This window comes from Nicotiana attenuata, unplaced genomic scaffold, assembly GCF_001879085.1.
Source record: "Nicotiana attenuata strain UT unplaced genomic scaffold, NIATTr2, whole genome shotgun sequence".
In the NCBI taxonomy this organism is placed as follows: Eukaryota; Viridiplantae; Streptophyta; class Magnoliopsida; order Solanales; family Solanaceae; genus Nicotiana; species Nicotiana attenuata.
Window position 1 is genome coordinate 161,918 of NW_017671595.1, and position 18,431 is coordinate 180,348.

Here is an 18,431-nt window from a genome sequence, read left to right on the forward strand (position 1 = left end):
CATGCTTATTTGGATCCATTGTCCCATTATACTTGGTAATGTCGGGCGTATGAAACCTCTTTGGGATCGGCTTCGGTGTTGTGCTCGGGGGGAGGGGGGCTTCTGGATAAAAAATTTGGAGTTCAGTCCCTACAATATTGGAGGTGCTCCCAGGATTTGATCGACCCTGGATTTGTATGTTTCCACCTTTTTGTCCTTGGCCTTAATCTTTTTTTCGCCTGACTCCACCCATTTCATTAATGCTTCGAGCATCTTCATTACCTCTGAAGTTTTTTCGGGCTCGACTTCACCCTGTCTCACAGCAACTTGTTCATCTCTCCGAGTATTTTCCCGGGATTGTTTGGGCTCGGCCTTGTTAGGGGCGTGGCTTTGGTTCTGCAGCTGTGCTATTGCCGCTTGTTGAGTCTACAACATTTCAAAAATCAATCGTAGGCTCACCCCATCACCTTCACCTTCGATCGCTTCTCGAGCCGTTTGCCGGGGTATCCCACAGACACTGTTTTCGGGATCAATTGGCAAATTGATGTTGATGGCCACCTGCGAGTTAGCATCGACCGGGTCGGCAGCAGGGACACCATTAGGATCGGCAGGAGGCACATCATTACTGCACACCACATTATTATTTTCGACGTGATGGCCTGACTCGGCGTCAAGGTTCAAGTAAGCAGAGTGAAATTTGACATTCTTAGGCTGACCTGGAATTAAGATTTCAAAGAACAAGCGTAAAATAGGGTGTGTTATGGAGATTCGTATCAAATCACCACTACTATCCTTAGCTCCACGGTGGGCGCCAAACTGTTTACCCCAAAAATAAGTAATAATTAAATTTATACGTGGTTTAAAGGATACGCGGTTTAGTTCAATACGAATAATCAAGAATAACAGATAGATGAATTAAAGACAAAATAAACGATCAAACCAATCGCAATGTAATGACCAAGCCTGATCTTAGATTGAGTAGTGGAACTCGTCCTTGATTGGACCCTCGGTACAAGCTTGGTCACGAGTGAAGAAAAGAACAAGTGAATAATGCCTTGAACCGTAGCTAGAACACAAAAGTAAACTTTTATTGCTTTGAAATGCGTGTTACAATGTGTCAGACTAAAGAAAAACTTCTCCTTTATATAGTAGAAAAATTTCAGTTCTAGTATAAGTCTAAAAAAGGTAAAAATCTTCTTTTCCCTTATAATTGATATTGAACGGGATTCGCACCATAATATTTGGTTGAGGGCGAATATTACGGCATCGTATCTGTCATGCATAACCGTTCACCGCGTCTCCCGAGGTCCTTAAGCTATACTTGGTCCCGGGTACGTTGTTTTACCGTGTCCGATCTCAGATACATCGTTCATTCTTACCGGATCTCAATATGAGGGATTCCTGACCTCGTTTATAATCACGTCGATCCGTGCTTTCCCTTCGTGCTCTCGTCGGGGAATCGGGGACAAACTTTGCCCCGTACACATATATGCTTAGTTAAGACTCGCTGAAAGTTCTGTGTAACTTTTGTTAGATTTGCACATGCAGATTGTAACCTTATAATTTTGATTTTTAAGATTTGTATTTATTGGATCACACTCTGATTTCACCAATACTGCTTGTATATTCATCAACTTACTAAGAAATAAAGAAAAGACATTATGGTCCTAGAAATTCTTTAGAACACAAATTGTTTTTCCAAGTCATCGGCACCTGTAGGTAATGAAAGATTCGAGTAGTATGAACGTGATCTCTTAATAAAAAATACTAAGTGGTACTTAATTAAGCTTTAATACTATCACGTTTAATTGAGTAGTACCATTAAAGCAAGTTGCCTGGGATTCATTCCGGACCGAGTTTGGCCCTGACCGGGCCACTTAATATGTCTAATGTAAATGTTTGATATGTTGCGTAATTTTCCATGGAAAGAATCTGCTTACAATGGAAGTTTGCACCAGACCTCCAGTAATGCTAATTATGAATTAAAGTACACACTTAAAGGTTGTACCAAGCCAATAGAAATACTAATTAAAAACTATACAGAGTAATCTTTATTAATTAAGTGATAGAAGTCAACTTTCAGCACACATCTAATTTTTCCTCACCTATTGGTTTAGTCTTTTTTAGCTGTCACCTCCGAGTCAATGTGCTTTAAAAAAAGAATGATTTTTTAGCTGCAATAGAGAACCGCTTCATGATCTAATTAACAGCAACTATGCAAGTTCTATGCCTGAATAATCAAGAATTGGAGAAAGATGCGAGAGTTTGATTGAATATTTCCAATGTGTTAGTGCAAAATATTTTTCTTAATGAAAATTACTCTATTCTGTGGAGAGAAATCAAATCAAGGGAACAAACTGCATATGATTGTCACATCTAAAAAGCCAAATTTTGGGCATAAGATATTACAAGGAGGAAACTGCACCTTTTATCCGTCGATCAAGCAACTTTTCTCGGTCATTCCACTCCATTAAAGGAAAATTAAAAATAAAATGCATAAAAGGTTCAGTTATCTGAAAATAGGTCTACCATAATTCCATCCATTTAATGATAATCAACAGAACTATAACCTTAAGAACGAATGACAAATCAATGCCCAACGAAATCAACCAACCTTTACATAGTATCATGGCTATACATTGGATGAAATTAGATGAGAGACATCTCTATTGAGACTAAATGACAAGAGAAAATCTCAACTTTGAAAAGTAGCTAATATGATACTTACCAACCTTTGCCTATAAGCCACAACCAATCTAGAGTTACACCAGCAAATATGCCTCCTAAAAGAAACAACACTAGAATATTTCCCAAGGCATTCTGCTCTGGTCCCTATAAACCCAAAAAATAGTGCTATTAATCACTCTATGATATACAAGAATGTAGTTGCTTTAAAGATTTCTAGTTAGAGAATTAACAAACCTTGTAACCTTTTGGTGCAGAAGTGAGGACACAGACTGTGAGGTAGCCGTTACTTAGTCCCAAGAACGATGTGAGCATAATCATCCAGCCCTGATCACCATATTTGGCTGTGAAGTAGAAGGCAGGGATAAGTAGAAAACGCGAGAGAATCACCAACATGAGTCCGTTCCGCGATTCCAGTTTTAAGCATTTGATTAGTGGCACATATCTTCCTATGAGATCCCACACGTTATACATCGCAATAAGGACAAGTGCATACCTACAGATCGCAATGGGTTGGAAATAGATACAAATGTTAGAATGGGTTTCATGCAAATATTAGACTGTAAATGAGTCATTGCACATTTATCAAGTACAATAGCTTGAAGTGAGTGGGAAACCAACCATGATCCTAAGCTGTGAGATCCAGTATCCTCAGACAAGAATCCCGGGAAAATTGATAATGTTAGAGCATATATCAGAAACAAATCTATTGCATAGTCTATGTTCTGCAATAACAATTGTTTGTTGTTAAGTCGCTCCACATGTTCAGGACCATGCTTACTCTACAATGAAGTTAACACAAGATCAAAAGTGTTAGCACCGTGTTGATAGCACTAAACAAAAGATACAATGCCCGATAGACTTCAGAAAAGTTTAAAAACCTTTATTTCTGATCCTTCTTGTTTGTAAATTCCCCCTGCAGCAAGGTCACCCGCAACAGTCTTTGATCCCTCTGAAGCTGCTTTTGAGCGATAGTACTTCACTATCGGCAGCTTTGGGAAGACAAATGCATATAGGAGGACACAAAGCAGCTCAAAGAATGTAGATACAGAGAAGAACAGAACTGCAGCAGATAGTTGTAGAATATTTATGATGCTTATTAGGGGATAGAGAACACATAGCATGTTACAATCTAAAGGTCCAAAACCTTAACAAACGGTAGAAATCAATTTACTGGAGGAAATGAGAAGATGATCGAAATGCTGGCAACAGACTGAATCTGTGGTGATTCAAAATAATATTAACGGTAGCTAGCAGAATAAAAGCACAAGTCTGTCTTTAGCAATTTAGATCATTTGCAACAAGCAAAATAGATTAAAAAGAAAAAACCTATAATTGTATCAAGATAAGAATAAGACATACTTGCACCATTTCGTAGACCATCCTTTGAATTCTCAAATGCTGCTTTGGTAATTAACCTCAACGCGGATGTTAGAACACCAGATGCAGCCAGTCCAGCGAGGAAAGACTGAAAATCTCACACCAGAATAACTTTTTTTTGAACAATTCTTGAAATCGTAGAACGAATAAAGGATCGCAAAAGGTGAAATATATCAGTAGGTAGAAAATAAACCTGTATGAATTCAGGTAACATATATGCAAGGTCTCCAATCATTCCACCTTGAACATGGGCATCTGCAACTCCAAAGGCACCACTGATAGCACATATTCCAATAAAAGTTCCTAGCCCTCCCTTACCAGATGTAGCTAAATCCAACTGCCAATTCATAGAACTCATAAACCAAATTAGATTGTTCATGGTTATGACACTATTATCTTAATGAAGATAAGGTCAACTACCATTATACTCGAAAATTGAGACAAAACACAGATAAGTAGTACTTACAACAAGAACTAAGAGTGTACTGATGAAGAAAAGACTATATCCAAAAAGATTTCTTTTCCTCGTATTCATTTTCGCCTCATTGTAAGCCAGTATTGCAAGTGTTCCTAGTGCAAATGGTTGATATATGAGGGTAAGGACCCTGGAGGGGTGGTAATCCTGTGTAAAAACCAAAACTTAATAGAATTAAATGCCAAAACATAATTTTTTAGGTAATCGCAGGCGGTGTCATAAAAATCTAAATGGAACATAGATGACAAATCGACAAAAGATATTCATTCTAGTACAAAGCACCAAACCTTATTCCAGTATTATCACATTATGGCACATGAATATCTTTGACTAAGAACAAGAGGACAAATTAAATAACAATAACAACAACTCCGACTCAATCCCAAGGAAGTTGGTGTCGGCTAAAAATACATAGTTTTATACCCTTGTCAATGATTTTGGCATTTCGTTACTCCTACGTTCATGGTGGTTGTTGTGCTAAACTCGAGAAGAACTCTGATGCACAAACAAGACTAAATACTCCACTATGTTGAATGCTCAGAAAAGTTAAGCTAAATTTGTGCTTGGTTTACTTGTTGATCTTAGCAAATTCAAATTGTTACTGAGTAATACAGTAAGTCAGAATAAGTGAACTGTAACTAAATTCCATAATTAAAAGATACAATTTGATAGGATTAAAGATTACCGGAAATAGGTAGACATAATAGTCCTCAATAGTTAACATACTGTTCCAAGAAAAGAGGCACCCATTGCCCAAAAGCCAACACACTAGCATTGCAGCATACTTGCCCTGCAAATTTTTGCTAAAGTTGTAGTTAAAATTGAGAATTTATTTTCAGTCACATGTTACTAAATACATGTAAAGAGAAAACCACGAACCTCAAGCCTAACTGGAACTTTATTATCCTCAGCCATTGGGGGGATAGTATTATGAAGAGCTTCTTGTAGCTAATAACAACATTAAGCACATAATCATGCACTATTCAGAAGAAATAGTTGTAAGTAATAAAATTTCTTAAGTAAAACCTCCTCAACCAAAAACAAATATTGGCAGAAATCTAAAAAGAAAAGGGAGGTTCCTCGGTGGGAGAGTGGGGCGAAGAAAACATTATCATACATATGACACTATAAACAACGTAACACATTTACGGTAGACATCAAAGTAAAACATCTCCCACCATTTGTATAGCAGAGAGAGAGAGAGAGAGAGAGAGAGAGAGAAGCTTTACCAAACAAGAAGGGGTAGAAATTGGAAGAGAGGAGTTGACTTGAGCAAAATAGAGAGGTCGTTGGTTTTATTTACGTAATCACGCCGTTGGATTCGGAGATCTGCGTTGGTACAGATGCTGCTGTTGTATATACGTATTTAGTATAGCAAAGAGCAAATAAAGCGGATCACATATTAGTCTCCTATTCCATTTCATAAGCAAATGGCTACCTTTTAATAATGTAGATTTTAATAATCTAAATCAATTCACTATAACATAAAATAGAAATTCTAAAGATAAATGGTTTTTAAGAGCTCGTTTGCATTAGCTGATTGTAAATAGCTGATAAGCTTGAAGTGCTGAAGAGTTTTTTTAAGTGCTGAAATTGATTTTTAAAATAAGCATTTACGTGTTTAGATAAAAGTGTTGAAACTGATAATAAGCGGTTGATGCGTATTAAAAAGGGTTGATAAGCTATTCTTTTGTTAAAATGACTCAAATACCCTTGATTTTTTTTCAAAAGATTATAAATTAAAAATTTCTTTGTAAAGAAAAGAATTAACAACGAATATGCAATGAAGGGAAAGTCAAGAAATTTGTTCTGAGAAAAGTATTTTGTGAATTAGAAAATATTATTAAGGATAAATTAGTAAAAGTGTTGGTCAAACTAAAAGTGCTTATAAGCCGAAAAGCCATAAGTTGGGGAGGACTAGCTTATGATGATTTATGGCTGATTTTAACTTATAAGCACTTTGGGTGTTTACTAAACACGTAGATAAGCCAAAAGGTGTTTATAAGTTAATTTGACCAGCTTATAAGCTTAGCCAAACAACCTATAAATAAGTAAAAGTGATTCTTTTTGGAAAGAAAAAAGTGTTCATATATTGAGACAGAGAGAATACATAAAATCAAAATCCAATTTATGTACTAAAGAATTTGAATTAGAAAAGTAGCAGTAAGTAAACGTCTCTCGCAGACGAAAAAAGAAAAAGAAGCAAAAGGGAATAATTGATCTTACTGTAAAATCTGAGGACTCTTTTCCCCAGATCGACCAATAGGAGGGAGGTTTCGATTAGGTTGGGAAACAACAAAACCCAAACAGAAGAGGAAAGGGGTCACTTTTGCGAATAATTGGTGATTGGAGAGGTGATGGATTCAACGTTGTTATTAGTGCAAAAGATTGGGGGGAAAACAAGGGAAGTTGTAGGTCTTTTTTCTTTTGTCGCTGAATTAAAAGGTGCAACCGTGCAAGCATAAAAGTGTCTTGTGAGTCGAAATGTAAATTCTTGAAAGGATGTTCTTCCTTGAAAAAGATAATAACAAAATAATTCCAAATGTTAAAAAGGCTAAATTTCAAGATTTTAAGTTATGACGGTAATATATATTTCACACATTTATGTAAGTCGTGGTGAATAGAATTTTCAAATATCTTTACTATTGAATATCACTTCTATTCGAATGAAAAGTATTGTTACATCCACTAGTACTTTTTGGGATCGTACCAATTCTGTATAGATAATGTTAAAATTGTACTTTCACTTGTTTCATTTTTATATGACATTTCCTTTTCCATTTCATTCCAAAAGAATTGATATCTTTCTCTATCTGAAAATTCTTTGATTCCAACATTCTCAGTTTATCTTTAGTGTCACTTTAAAAGTATTGTTTTTTCTCTTTTTTAAACTTGGTGCCAAATAATGTTGTCTTATAAAATGAACCAGTAAGGATTGAGACTTCTCAGTCCTAGATGTAGCAGCAAATAGAGATTCTCTCCTCTACTTTCCCTGCCTTTCCGCATCCTTTTGAAGCAAATATCCTCTTAAGAAGCCAACATTTTGCTTTTGAGCTCAGAAATCTCTTCTTGATCTTTCCAATTATCTTTGGTTCCATTAACGCACTCTTAGTATTTCTTACGTCTTCTGAATGGTTTTACCTTTTTATTTATTCGAGGGGTGAGTTAGGCAGTCAGTTGCTACATGCAGTGAAATAAACGACTAGGTAATATCGTATTAAGTACCAAGAAAAAACAAGATGTGGTCGATAGCCATTTGTAATACAAACACAAATGCACAATTGCAGGATGGACAGTAGTAGAACCTGTCCTAACAGGGGGGAAAAGAAAAGAAAAAAGGTCCGATTACCATTCACATTATGATTGTGTGAGCCATGTCGTCAAACATCAAGATGATGAAAATTCGTACATGTAATTCAGATTAAATTAAACATCTACATATGATACAGAACAAGAAATGTTTTACAAACATGTAAGCTCACAAAAATACACGCTACTACATGACAAAAGCGAGCGCTAGGATGTGTGAATAAGGTTGAACCTGGTACCAACACCCAGAAGTACAAGAAGATCTTCATTGTGATGACTGCATAGCATTAAGCTGATTTATGCGTCTTCGCCACTACTTTGATTGCCATTTTTAAGTATATTGAACTTGCAAAGAGGGCAGGTGGCATTTATGAACAACCACTTGTCTATGCAGGCAGAGTGAAAATGGTGACGACAAGGGAGCTCACGCAGCTCAGTTCCATCTTCATAGGGACAAAGGCAAATGCAACATTCCTGCAACAGACAAGAATGAACGAAATCAACTTCTAGAAGGATTGGGAAGTTCTCTAGGCTTTGTGAAATTTTCTAATCAAAGAACAAAGAATGTATAGAACATACGGCATCTTCCAATGGGAGAACATGCTCAATGGGTGTATCAGTGTCACATTCAGTCATTACTCCTCCAAATGACTCTTGAATCTCGCCATTTTGTTTTTCAAAATCACCAAGTTTTCGAAACTTGTATTTAGGCAGCCTCTCAACGTCTTCCTTGGTTGCTCCTTCCTATCTCACGAAAAAAGCAAAATTGAGAAAGATGTTCAGACAATTGATGCAAAAAGAGAGAATCTTCAGAAAGAAAGAGACACAACCAATAGCATAAGATAGAAAATAAAGGCAGGTTTTTATTTTTTTATTCAAAACTATATCAATCAAAAGTAGGAACACTATTCAGTTACATCTTCCAATTCCTTTCAGTGATGGAATTGCATAATGTAAACATAAATTATCTCTTTTCATGAAACTCGACAGAAAGAGGGAATAATAAAACAAAGAGAAGACCCTATGATATTATATTTTAATAACCAAAAATATTGAGTAATTGGAAATATCATTTTACCACTAATTACAATTATCAGGCACCTCATTTCCACCATGTTAACCACTACCATTTGGTAAATTATAGGGCTTTTTTGCATAAATCACACGATCCTAAAGCAACTGCAACACATAAGTTGAAGCAAATTGCTACCATAACAATATGAAGGATGATATCTACATTCTTCTAGGTATCAATTTCCGCAATTTGCTTCTATTTGGAGAATCAGCCACAGAAGGGAATCTGGGAAAACGAGTATTATTACTAGTGAATTGGGTAAATGGGTGAAAACGGGTTGGTAAGCATATTCAGTCCCCAAAGCGTACAGACCAGACTTGGGTTTTGGTGGGTGCACGATTTATACTCAATTGATCGAAGCGGTTTGAGGAGAGGTAGAGGTGGGCCAAAGAAGTATTCACACTACCCTCCCCAGACCCTACTTGTGGGATTATACTGGGTTTGTTGTTGTTGTTGATCGGAGCAATGAATGGAAAAGACAGTTAAAACATGAATGTTAGATGCATGTTTCAAAGATCATGGACGCTCGTCTACAAACATTTTCTAGATTAGCCTAGGAGGATTTCAAAGGAAAAGTAAGGCCCCAATTACTAAATTATACAGGTCTTAGAATAATGTGAATCCAAAGAAGAACTAGAAAAAATGTGGATTCAATAAAGAAATTGACTACCAGTAAACCAAAATCAAGTCTACATAGTTCAGTCATAGATTATTCCCTCCGTTTCATTGGAAGCTGCCTTTTTCTAAAAGTACTGAAGTAAACTCTAGCTTTGCAAGCTAAGCAGGCTGGACAGTAAGGAGGATGATAGGAGACACAGACCAACTTCTGAATTCTACAGGGCACCAGGCTTTAAAGCTGGGCAACATATAATTTAAGGGGGCAATTGAAAGGGGGAAATATGCAGCCCGCCATACCTGTCCCTGGACATACTAAACGCTATTTGTGCGCCTAATGGTATAGTTGAAACATGGCTTTGGAACTTGATACGGAAAACTAAATTTCCAACCAAAGCAATACACTTCAGCTGGACAAAACTGAATGAAGCATGTTTGACCCAGGATAATCTCAACAAGAGAGAGAGAGAGAGAGAGAGAGACTAGACTCTGTAAGAGATGCTACACGTGCCACCAGAATGCAGAAGCACAAGTCATCTATTTCTCCAGTTAAGTAGTAGTAGTTAATATCCGGAGCATGTTCTACTCAATTTTTGGAGTAAACTGGGTTAATATAATATTAAGGAAGCGTATGAAAACTGAATTTCATGGAAAGTTGGAAAATGCATCAAAAGAGTCTGGAAAAGAGTCCCCGTAGATATTTTTTGGTATGTATGGACCGCAGATGTTTTTATGGGATCTCAACTACCAACACTCCCTCAAAGCTAAATGTCTTCTCAACCGCTTTTGCTGGAGTAATTCGACTTTCGTAAATAATACTGATTTTTTTTTTCTTTTTGAGTTTTGTTAGCTCATTGATCTTAGTTTAGGGGCTACACTTGTATAGGAGCTAACTCTCTTCTGTAGTTACTGCATCTTCTTGATGCCTATCAATGAATCACTTCATGGAAAAGGAGGTCTCTACTGTCTACTACAAAAGCAAACTCCAAAGTGCACCAACGTAATATCTGTCTTTTTTTTTTTTTTTGGGGGGAGAGGGGGGAGGGAGCATAGGTGAGAGTACATCTTTGGGAGTTCTTGTTCTACTGTCCTTTGGATTTACTAATTTATATTGACATTTCCATCCATGAGAAAAAAACACATGAACATCTAGCCTAAAAAAGAACATCTACGTTAAGTCGTTAACCGCGAGATCAAAAGAGAGGTGCTAATTAGAACCATAATCAAACACAAAGGGATGAAACAAAAGAAATTGATATCAAAGAACATATTTCCATCATCTATTGCTTACCCTATCAAAACTGTTTTTGAGCTGACAATTGGAACTAGATCCCACAAAGTAGTTTTTATATGTATCTTGTGATTATATAAGGTAAAAAGTATTACAGAACTACCTGGTCCGCCACTGCATATAAAATAGCAATGATACACGGTAGGCAGCAACAAACAGCAATTCCAATGAGACAAGCCACGGCAACACATATAACAACAAAGAATACATCGAATGCTAGAAATGTGAGACAAAGCCTGCAAAAGAACCCAAACAAGCATCACTCCAAAGTACATCATAGCAATTACAGAGATCAGAGACTCGTTTGGGACAAACCAGTAAAGTTGAGGTGCATCATGAGTCAAACTTTCGCCACCAGCAGATATCCAATAGAAACCAATTATCCACCAAATGAAAGAAAACATGGTATTTGCAGATTCCAGATGCTTAACAACACTGAAACAATAAATTAAGAACCATTAAAACATTCTGAGGCACAGGCATACAATTCTAGTCTTCTAGAGACACTGAAGCGTTGACACGAAATAACTAACAAGAGAAGAAGAACTCTGTTTCAGGCATTTTGACACTCATTGGCAACAAACTTTTTTTTGGTTGGTTTCCTTATACGATTAAGGACAAGCTTTAATTATCCACGACAGGCATCAATTTCAACAGTGTCAAGCCGCATAGTTACATATTCAGCAGCCTAGAGAACCTTTCTCCCACCTAACGGACCAGTACCTATGTCTTTCAAATGCACTAGTAACATGGATTTCCAATTCTCCACATGATAACTCTGAAAGGCAGCACATGAGTATACTAATTCATTTACAACAATCTGAGCCACTAATACCTTAACCAAGAAACTATACACACTAGTATTCAACTTAAAATGCCTGTTCTAACCTAACAAGTGAATCAATGAAATGAATAAGCAACAGCAAAAGCAACAACTACACGAACTATGAACAATAAGAAGAATTTACTTTTTCGATTACTAAGAATATATTCATGAAATCACATGCTTCAAAAGAGAGATTATACCTAGTTTCATCCTCATTCTGACGGCTCTCGGTGTGATAATCGCCAGCTTCCCCTCCGTCACTTCCTGAACTTGAACCGTTCCAACCTCCAGCAACGCTACTCTGCTCAGAATTCAAACTTGTAGCAGGATTCCTAAGCTGAATTCGGCGTCTATACTCAACGCAAACACAAACCATGTGAAGCAAACACTGTAAAGCGTATCCAACAATCCACAGCCTCAAAGGCATAGAAGGTGACTCATCAAGGCTCAAAATCAACACCGAAACTGAGACAATCACAAAAGCTAAGTTCCAGATAAGATCTAGTATCACTATAGGTTTAGAGTATGCCCAATCGCTCTGCCGTTCCTCAATTTGCTCCGCTGCAGCTTCCCTCACGCGCCTCGACGGCTCTCGCAACATTCGCCGGCTACTTGCTCGCCGGAGAAATCGAGCCGCTCCTCTTAGGCTCGGGGCACGGCGCGCTAACCGTCGGCTCCTAAAGAGTTGATCGGTGAGCAACGGCGTCGTATCAACTCCGTTAGAACTGTCATCGTTACCGGCTCTCGCCGTCGACATCGTCGCCGGAAAATGAAATTAACGGAGATATTTGAAACGATTGACGGTGAAATATTGAATAATTGGAATTTGGATGAGGAACAAGAAATTCAAATATTCTGGATTTTCAGATATAACCGTAAAAACACAGTTTATGTATGATTGGATTTATGGACTTAACTCGCTAGGAGTATAGAAATGAATGTACTCTCCACGACATGCACCGTGTTTGACTTTCATCTGTCGAGCTGCGATTTGCAAAAATAAACAAATTAGTATTAAATAAAATAAAAAAAATAAAAAAACCTTACCCAACCACGTTTTTCTTTCGTTTTTTCGCCCCTTTGATTTTTGACTTTTTGGTGTATCCGATATTCTGTTCAACAATCGATCTTGATTAATTTTTTCTCCCATTAAGAAAAACAAAAAGATTACTCTCTCCATTTTATTTTTGACTAACTACAAAATAGAACTACAGAATGTTTAATTAATTACCACATAAGATGAAATACATTTCAACAGATCAAAAGAAAAAATGTTAAGAATTCAATGGATATATAATTAAAAGTTAACGGATAGAGTAACTGCCTAATTTTAAGAAAAAGATAATAGTAAAGGGAAGATAAATAGTTCTTCCATCCATGATAAGTATATATTAGGTGACTTTATTGGCTAATTGCATCAATTTGCATACTCATATTTGGCTTTTAGTCTTCCATTCAGGATAGAATAGTGATAACTTGCTAAATTATGATGCAAACTTTTGTTAGTTAGTGAAATATTATTTACTTAAAAATTAAGTTAATTACGAGTTTGTTGTGGTGGAAGTATTTTAGAATTGGTGGTTGTTTTACACTTATGAATCTAATCTTTAACAAAAATATTCTAAAAATTGTCAATTAACTTAAAGTGCTTTAACTTAGTTAAATTTTTCTTACTGCTTTTCTTATTGGATTTTTTTATTGTGTAAATATTCTTACTGATAGCATTAAATGTTTGAACAAATAATAAAAAAAAAAGGTTTGTAGCAAGATGTCAGAAGGGGGTGGGAGGAGAAGGACCAGTGACGTAAAGGCAAAAGAACCAAGGAAGTGAAGCCAAGAAAGGGGAGCTCATCCCTCCACGTTAGGACTCTGTAATTGATGCTCTTTTTAAGGAACTGAGGAAGTACGATAAGCCGTCATTAGGACAGCCTCTTCATGTTCTTTCATATGACGTATCCTTATTTCACTTGTTGTGTTAGTATAGCATTTGTATCTATACCCGCTTTTTGTGCCACATTTTAACCTGTGCCCGCTTTGCAAAAAAAATTACAAGCGTACCCGCTTTTTCACATAACTTCAGCACACGGGGCTGAAGTAGCAAAGGCAATTACACAAAACTTCAGCATTTTAGTAGCCGGGCCTGAAGTTCAGCTCTAGAGCTGAAGTTTTTTTTTTAACTCGCGAACTTCAGCTCTAGAGCTGAAGTTTGCCAGTTATAAAATAAAAACTTCAGCTCTAGAGCTGAAGTTTTATTTTATAAGTTTTTGTTTAGTAACCGGGAAACTTCAGCTCTAGAGCTGAAGTTTTCCAGTTATAAAATAAAAACTTCAGCTTTAGAGCTGAAGTTTTTGTTTAGTAACCCGGAAACTTCAGCTCTAGAGCTGAAGTTTTCAAGTTATAAAATAAAAACTTCAGCTCTAGAGCTGAAGTTTTTGTTTAGTAACCCGAAAATTTCAGCTCTAGAGCTGAAGTTTTTATTTTATAACTGGCAAACTTCAGCTCTAGAGCTGAAGTTTTTATTTTATAANTTCAGCACACGGGGCTAAAGTAGCAAAGGCAATTACACAAAACTTCAGCATTTTAGTAGCCGGGCCTGAAGTTCAGCTCTAGAGCTGAAGTTTTTTTTTTTTTAACTCGCGAACTTCAGCTCTAGAGCTGAAGTTTGCCAGTTATAAAATAAAAACTTCAGCTCTGGAGCTGAAGTTTTATTTTATAAGTTTTTGTTTAGTAACCGGGAAACTTCAGCTCTAGAGCTGAAGTTTGCCAGTTATAAAATAAAAACTTCAGCTTTAGTGCTGAAGTTTTTGTTTAGTAACCCGAAAACTTCAGCTCTAGAGCTGAAGTTTTCAAGTTATAAAATACAAACTTCAGCTCTAGAGCTGAAGTTTTCCAGTTAAAAAATAAAAGCTTCAGCTCTAGAGCTGAAGTTTTTGTTTAGTAACCCGAAAACTTCAGCTCTAGAGCTGAAGTTTTCAAGTTATAAAATAAAAATTTCAGCTCTAGAGCTGAAGTTTTTTAAAAAGTGGGTACGGATGCAAACAAAAAGACAAAGCGGCTACAGGTTAAAAAGGGGCGCCCAAATAGGGCGCCCCGTGCAATTTTTACCTGTATTATGTACCTAGTTTTTAGAAGAAGAGGTCGACCAAGGGTCTAATGGTCATTTTAAATATATAACTGCATTATTTGCTTGTATAGTAGGCTCAAAAGTTTGGTTGTGGCCTGTGGGTTCCTAAGCTAGCGTTTGGCCATAGATTCCAAATTTGTTTTGAAAAATCTGATTTGGGTGAAGTTTGGTTTGAAGATGAAAATGTGTTTGGACATACGTTTTCAAAACATATTTTCCAACTTTATTTTGGAAAAGCATGTATATAATTCCCAAGTTCTGGAATTTTGGCCCAAAATCAGCTCAATAGCTGATTTTGGGATTTGAAATTTGGGATTTGGAATTTGGGCAGAATATGGGCAAAATTTATGCCCAAACATGAATGTTGAAAATAAATCCCAAATTTATTTTGACAAAACTCATGATCAAACGGGGCCTAAAGACCAAAAAAACCAAAAGTAACGTGGCCCGAAGCTATTGCATTCTTGAGGTGGACCTCACTTCGTATTCAACCTTAACTTGCTTCTTTAAATGCACTACTTGACTATTACTATTACTTTTTCATTTGTTTGAAAGTACTTAGTTCTCACTTTTACTGTTTAAAAAATATTTTTTCAATAAGTATTTTTAACTAGAAAAATGGTCTGTTAGGTAATTTTATAAATTTTTCTTTTTGGTAATAATGTGAAATTACCATTAGGGTGTCAATGGATATTCGAAAACCGACTAAATCGACCGAACCGTACCGCACCAAACCGATTTTTAGGTTTCTTTTTAAGAAACCGTAGGTTTTTATATAAATCTATTACCACACCGATAATTAGGGTAGGTTTTTTATTTTATAAAAATAAACCGAAAAAATACCGAACCGTACCGAATAAGTTTTACATGTGGAAAATATATTTATCTAGTAAGTTTAAAAATAATAATGCATTTAATTTTTGTTTGGGCCTTGAAATTATGAAAACTGTTACAAGCCAACAAGCAATTAGACTCAAAATACTAATTCCTAAAACCTATTATGCTACTTCTACTTAAATTAATTCAAATATCTTTATTAGCAAGACACAAAGTACTATAACGATTACGAGTAGCAAACTACAATGTATTGAGTATGTTTCCTTTCATATAATTTAGATATATCTTTTTGAATATTTAATCTTCTATAGACTTTATTCTAGAGTTCTAGCTAGCTTGTTTAATATCTTTCTACTTGTGTGATTTATATTTTTTTTGTCGTTGCTTTATTTCTTTTACGTTGTTGTAGAATAGTTGATGGATCTATACTCTAGTCATCTTTCATTTTTGTAAGTCATCACCCTTTAAATAGTAAAAATATCTAAAGAGTTGTGCTAAGTCCTATAAAAGAACGTATGTTATTTCATTCTACTTCTATTGGTAATTTTTACATGATATTTACAAAAATACCGAAAATTAACCGAACCGTACCAATACTGAAGAGAAACCGACATGATTGGTACGGTTCCGAAAAGTCTAATTTTGGTTATACATAATAGAATAACCGAAAAATTGGTATGGTATAAAATTTTTAAAATAACCGGCCGGACCGAACTACTTACACCCCTAATTACCATTAACATCAGCAAACAATTACACTTATAAAGCACCTAATTATCTGATCTCAGAATATTAGGCCTCCAACAAACAGAAAAAGAACCTGATTACAAGTAATATGTCTAATAAAACTCCTACATTTATGCGCTTTCTTTGACTGTTGAAGTAATTCTATCCTTTCTATCACTTCTTTCTTAATTTGTATAACTGCCTCTTCAGTATTTACATATCTTTCTCGAATTTTTTTTGAATTTCTTGCTCTCCATGTATAGTATATCATCGCTAAGTGCACTGCAGCTATCACTTCTTTTTTGAACTGTTTCCAATGCTTCCTTTTAATCTGCTCCAACATTTGCTTAACTCCTCTGTACTTCTTGCCCTATCCATATATTCAACTCTTGCCTTACTGCTGTTATCCATTCACATTTAGCAAACAAATGATCCTGAAATTCCAATTGAAATGTTCATTTGAATAAAAACATACTATCGTAACATATATTTATAATTCTATTGTCTCTGTAAGAAAAATTATTTCATTTGTTTTATTTACTGATTTTTTCCGGTAAAGAATATTAAAAAAAAGTGGCAGTAATTGATGAAGTTTTATCAAGATGTTCTTATATTAATATCAAATTGATATCAATTTATACAAATTCTCATTAAATTGCAATTTCAATTGGAACATTTTATAAAATCAGGGAAAAAATATTTAAGAATAAAATATAGTTTGAAGTCCCTTTTTTTAAAAGGATATTGACATTTGTTCAAATTATATAAAAATAATTCCCTCGATAAACGTTATTTGAGAATAATCTAAACAAAAAATTAAAAGACAACTAATTTGGGGAATTTTTTTCTTTATTATATATTAGGCAGCATGAGAAGTATCATTATGCAGGATTATACTTCTCCCTCTATGATCAAAGTTAGTTGGTTACTTCCTCTATGTTTGATAAATAATTTAATATTATATAAATTTTAAAATACATAAATATAAAATCAATTATTTTTAAAAAATGCCCAATAAATAATTATAGTAAAGAAAGTGGCACAACACCCTAGAGTATCTCAATCACATCAAATGAAACTAGAAAAAAATATGTGATCGAAATATTTATTTATTTTTAATGAATTACTCAGATATGTCTTTAAACTAGAATAAAATACACATTTACTTATTATTACTTTTTCAATAATTCAAAATCACGATTATTATTTCAAAGAAAAAAATTTTTGCATCAACTATTTGAAAATAAAATGAATATATTTTATTATTCAAATTTTGATTAATATAAAAGGAAAAGAAATACATGAAAAGCAATACATTAACACAATTGAAAATACTAAAAGAGTACAACTATATATTATTCAATTTAAACAATGAGAAAGTACACCACAATTTATTTTTCAATTGACTTTTTAATCATTATTTTATAATCATTTTTAAGTTTTGTGGTGCGGAATTATTTTTTAAAATAAAAAAGTGTAGAACCTATGTAGAAATATTCTAACTTGTACTTGAAGTTGTGTATAATCTTTGTTATAATAAAGTGTCAGATTTCGACAAGTATTAGAAAGTGACTGGTATAGTAATACGATTTCAGAAAAATTAAAAATGCACATAACGCAAAAGATAATAAACATTACAGGTAAACATGCCAATCTTCTTTGTTCTTTCCTTGAAGACTAATAAAAGTGTATAATTAGCAATAGATCAAGAAATATTAAAAGGAGGAAAACAAGAAAAATGAGGGGCTTTTTTCAGTTTTAGCCCCCGTCAGAATTACATTCGATAGCCAGAAAAGCGCATAAGATTTATATAATTTTTGTATATAATACGAAATTTATATATATACAAAAAAATGTACAAAGAATATATATTTTTCCTGTTATTATTTTGAAAATGTACAATATCATTTTCCAAAAAAGAGCAACAATTGGGCTCGTGCATCGCACGAGTACGTCATCTAGTCTAGAAGAGAGGTTGCTCAGATGGTCAGCACCCTCACCTATAACTCTAGAGTTGTGGGTTCTAGTCACCTCCGATCAAAACGGAATTAAGAAAAAAAGTACTATATATATATATATATATAGAGAGAGAGAGAGAGAGAGAGAGAG

The 18,431-nt window shown here is 35.0% G+C and overlaps 2 protein-coding genes across 5 annotated transcripts; both read right to left on the reverse strand.

The window, feature by feature from the left end:
* Window positions 1-2,414: 2,414 nt before the first annotated feature.
* Window positions 2,415-6,968, reverse strand: LOC109209188 (equilibrative nucleotide transporter 3-like). Of its 4 annotated transcripts, none has more exons than XM_019372399.1 (11): window positions 6,746-6,968; window positions 5,749-5,865; window positions 5,399-5,467; window positions 5,205-5,309; window positions 4,511-4,666; window positions 4,238-4,381; window positions 4,027-4,132; window positions 3,546-3,727; window positions 3,286-3,446; window positions 2,902-3,160; window positions 2,415-2,811 (listed from the first exon to the last, which is right to left on the reverse strand). In XM_019372399.1, exons 3-11 carry the CDS (start codon window positions 5,432-5,434, stop codon window positions 2,704-2,706), a joined length of 1,257 nt encoding a protein of 418 aa, XP_019227944.1. In that variant the 5' UTR covers window positions 5,435-5,467; window positions 5,749-5,865; window positions 6,746-6,968; the 3' UTR covers window positions 2,415-2,703. The 4 variants fall into 4 exon arrangements, with proteins under 4 accessions (XP_019227944.1, XP_019227942.1, XP_019227946.1 ...); XM_019372397.1 differs by having other exon boundaries at window positions 5,749-5,868; XM_019372401.1 differs by lacking the exon at window positions 5,749-5,865.
* Window positions 6,969-7,842: 874 nt separating this feature from the next.
* LOC109209189 (E3 ubiquitin-protein ligase At1g63170-like) lies at window positions 7,843-12,853 on the reverse strand. Its single transcript, XM_019372402.1, has 5 exons — window positions 11,836-12,853; window positions 11,125-11,244; window positions 10,913-11,045; window positions 8,408-8,572; window positions 7,843-8,302 (listed from the first exon to the last, which is right to left on the reverse strand). Exons 1-5 carry the CDS (start codon window positions 12,390-12,392, stop codon window positions 8,126-8,128), a joined length of 1,152 nt encoding a protein of 383 aa, XP_019227947.1. The 5' UTR covers window positions 12,393-12,853; the 3' UTR covers window positions 7,843-8,125.
* Between the last annotated feature and the right edge of the window lie 5,578 nt (window positions 12,854-18,431).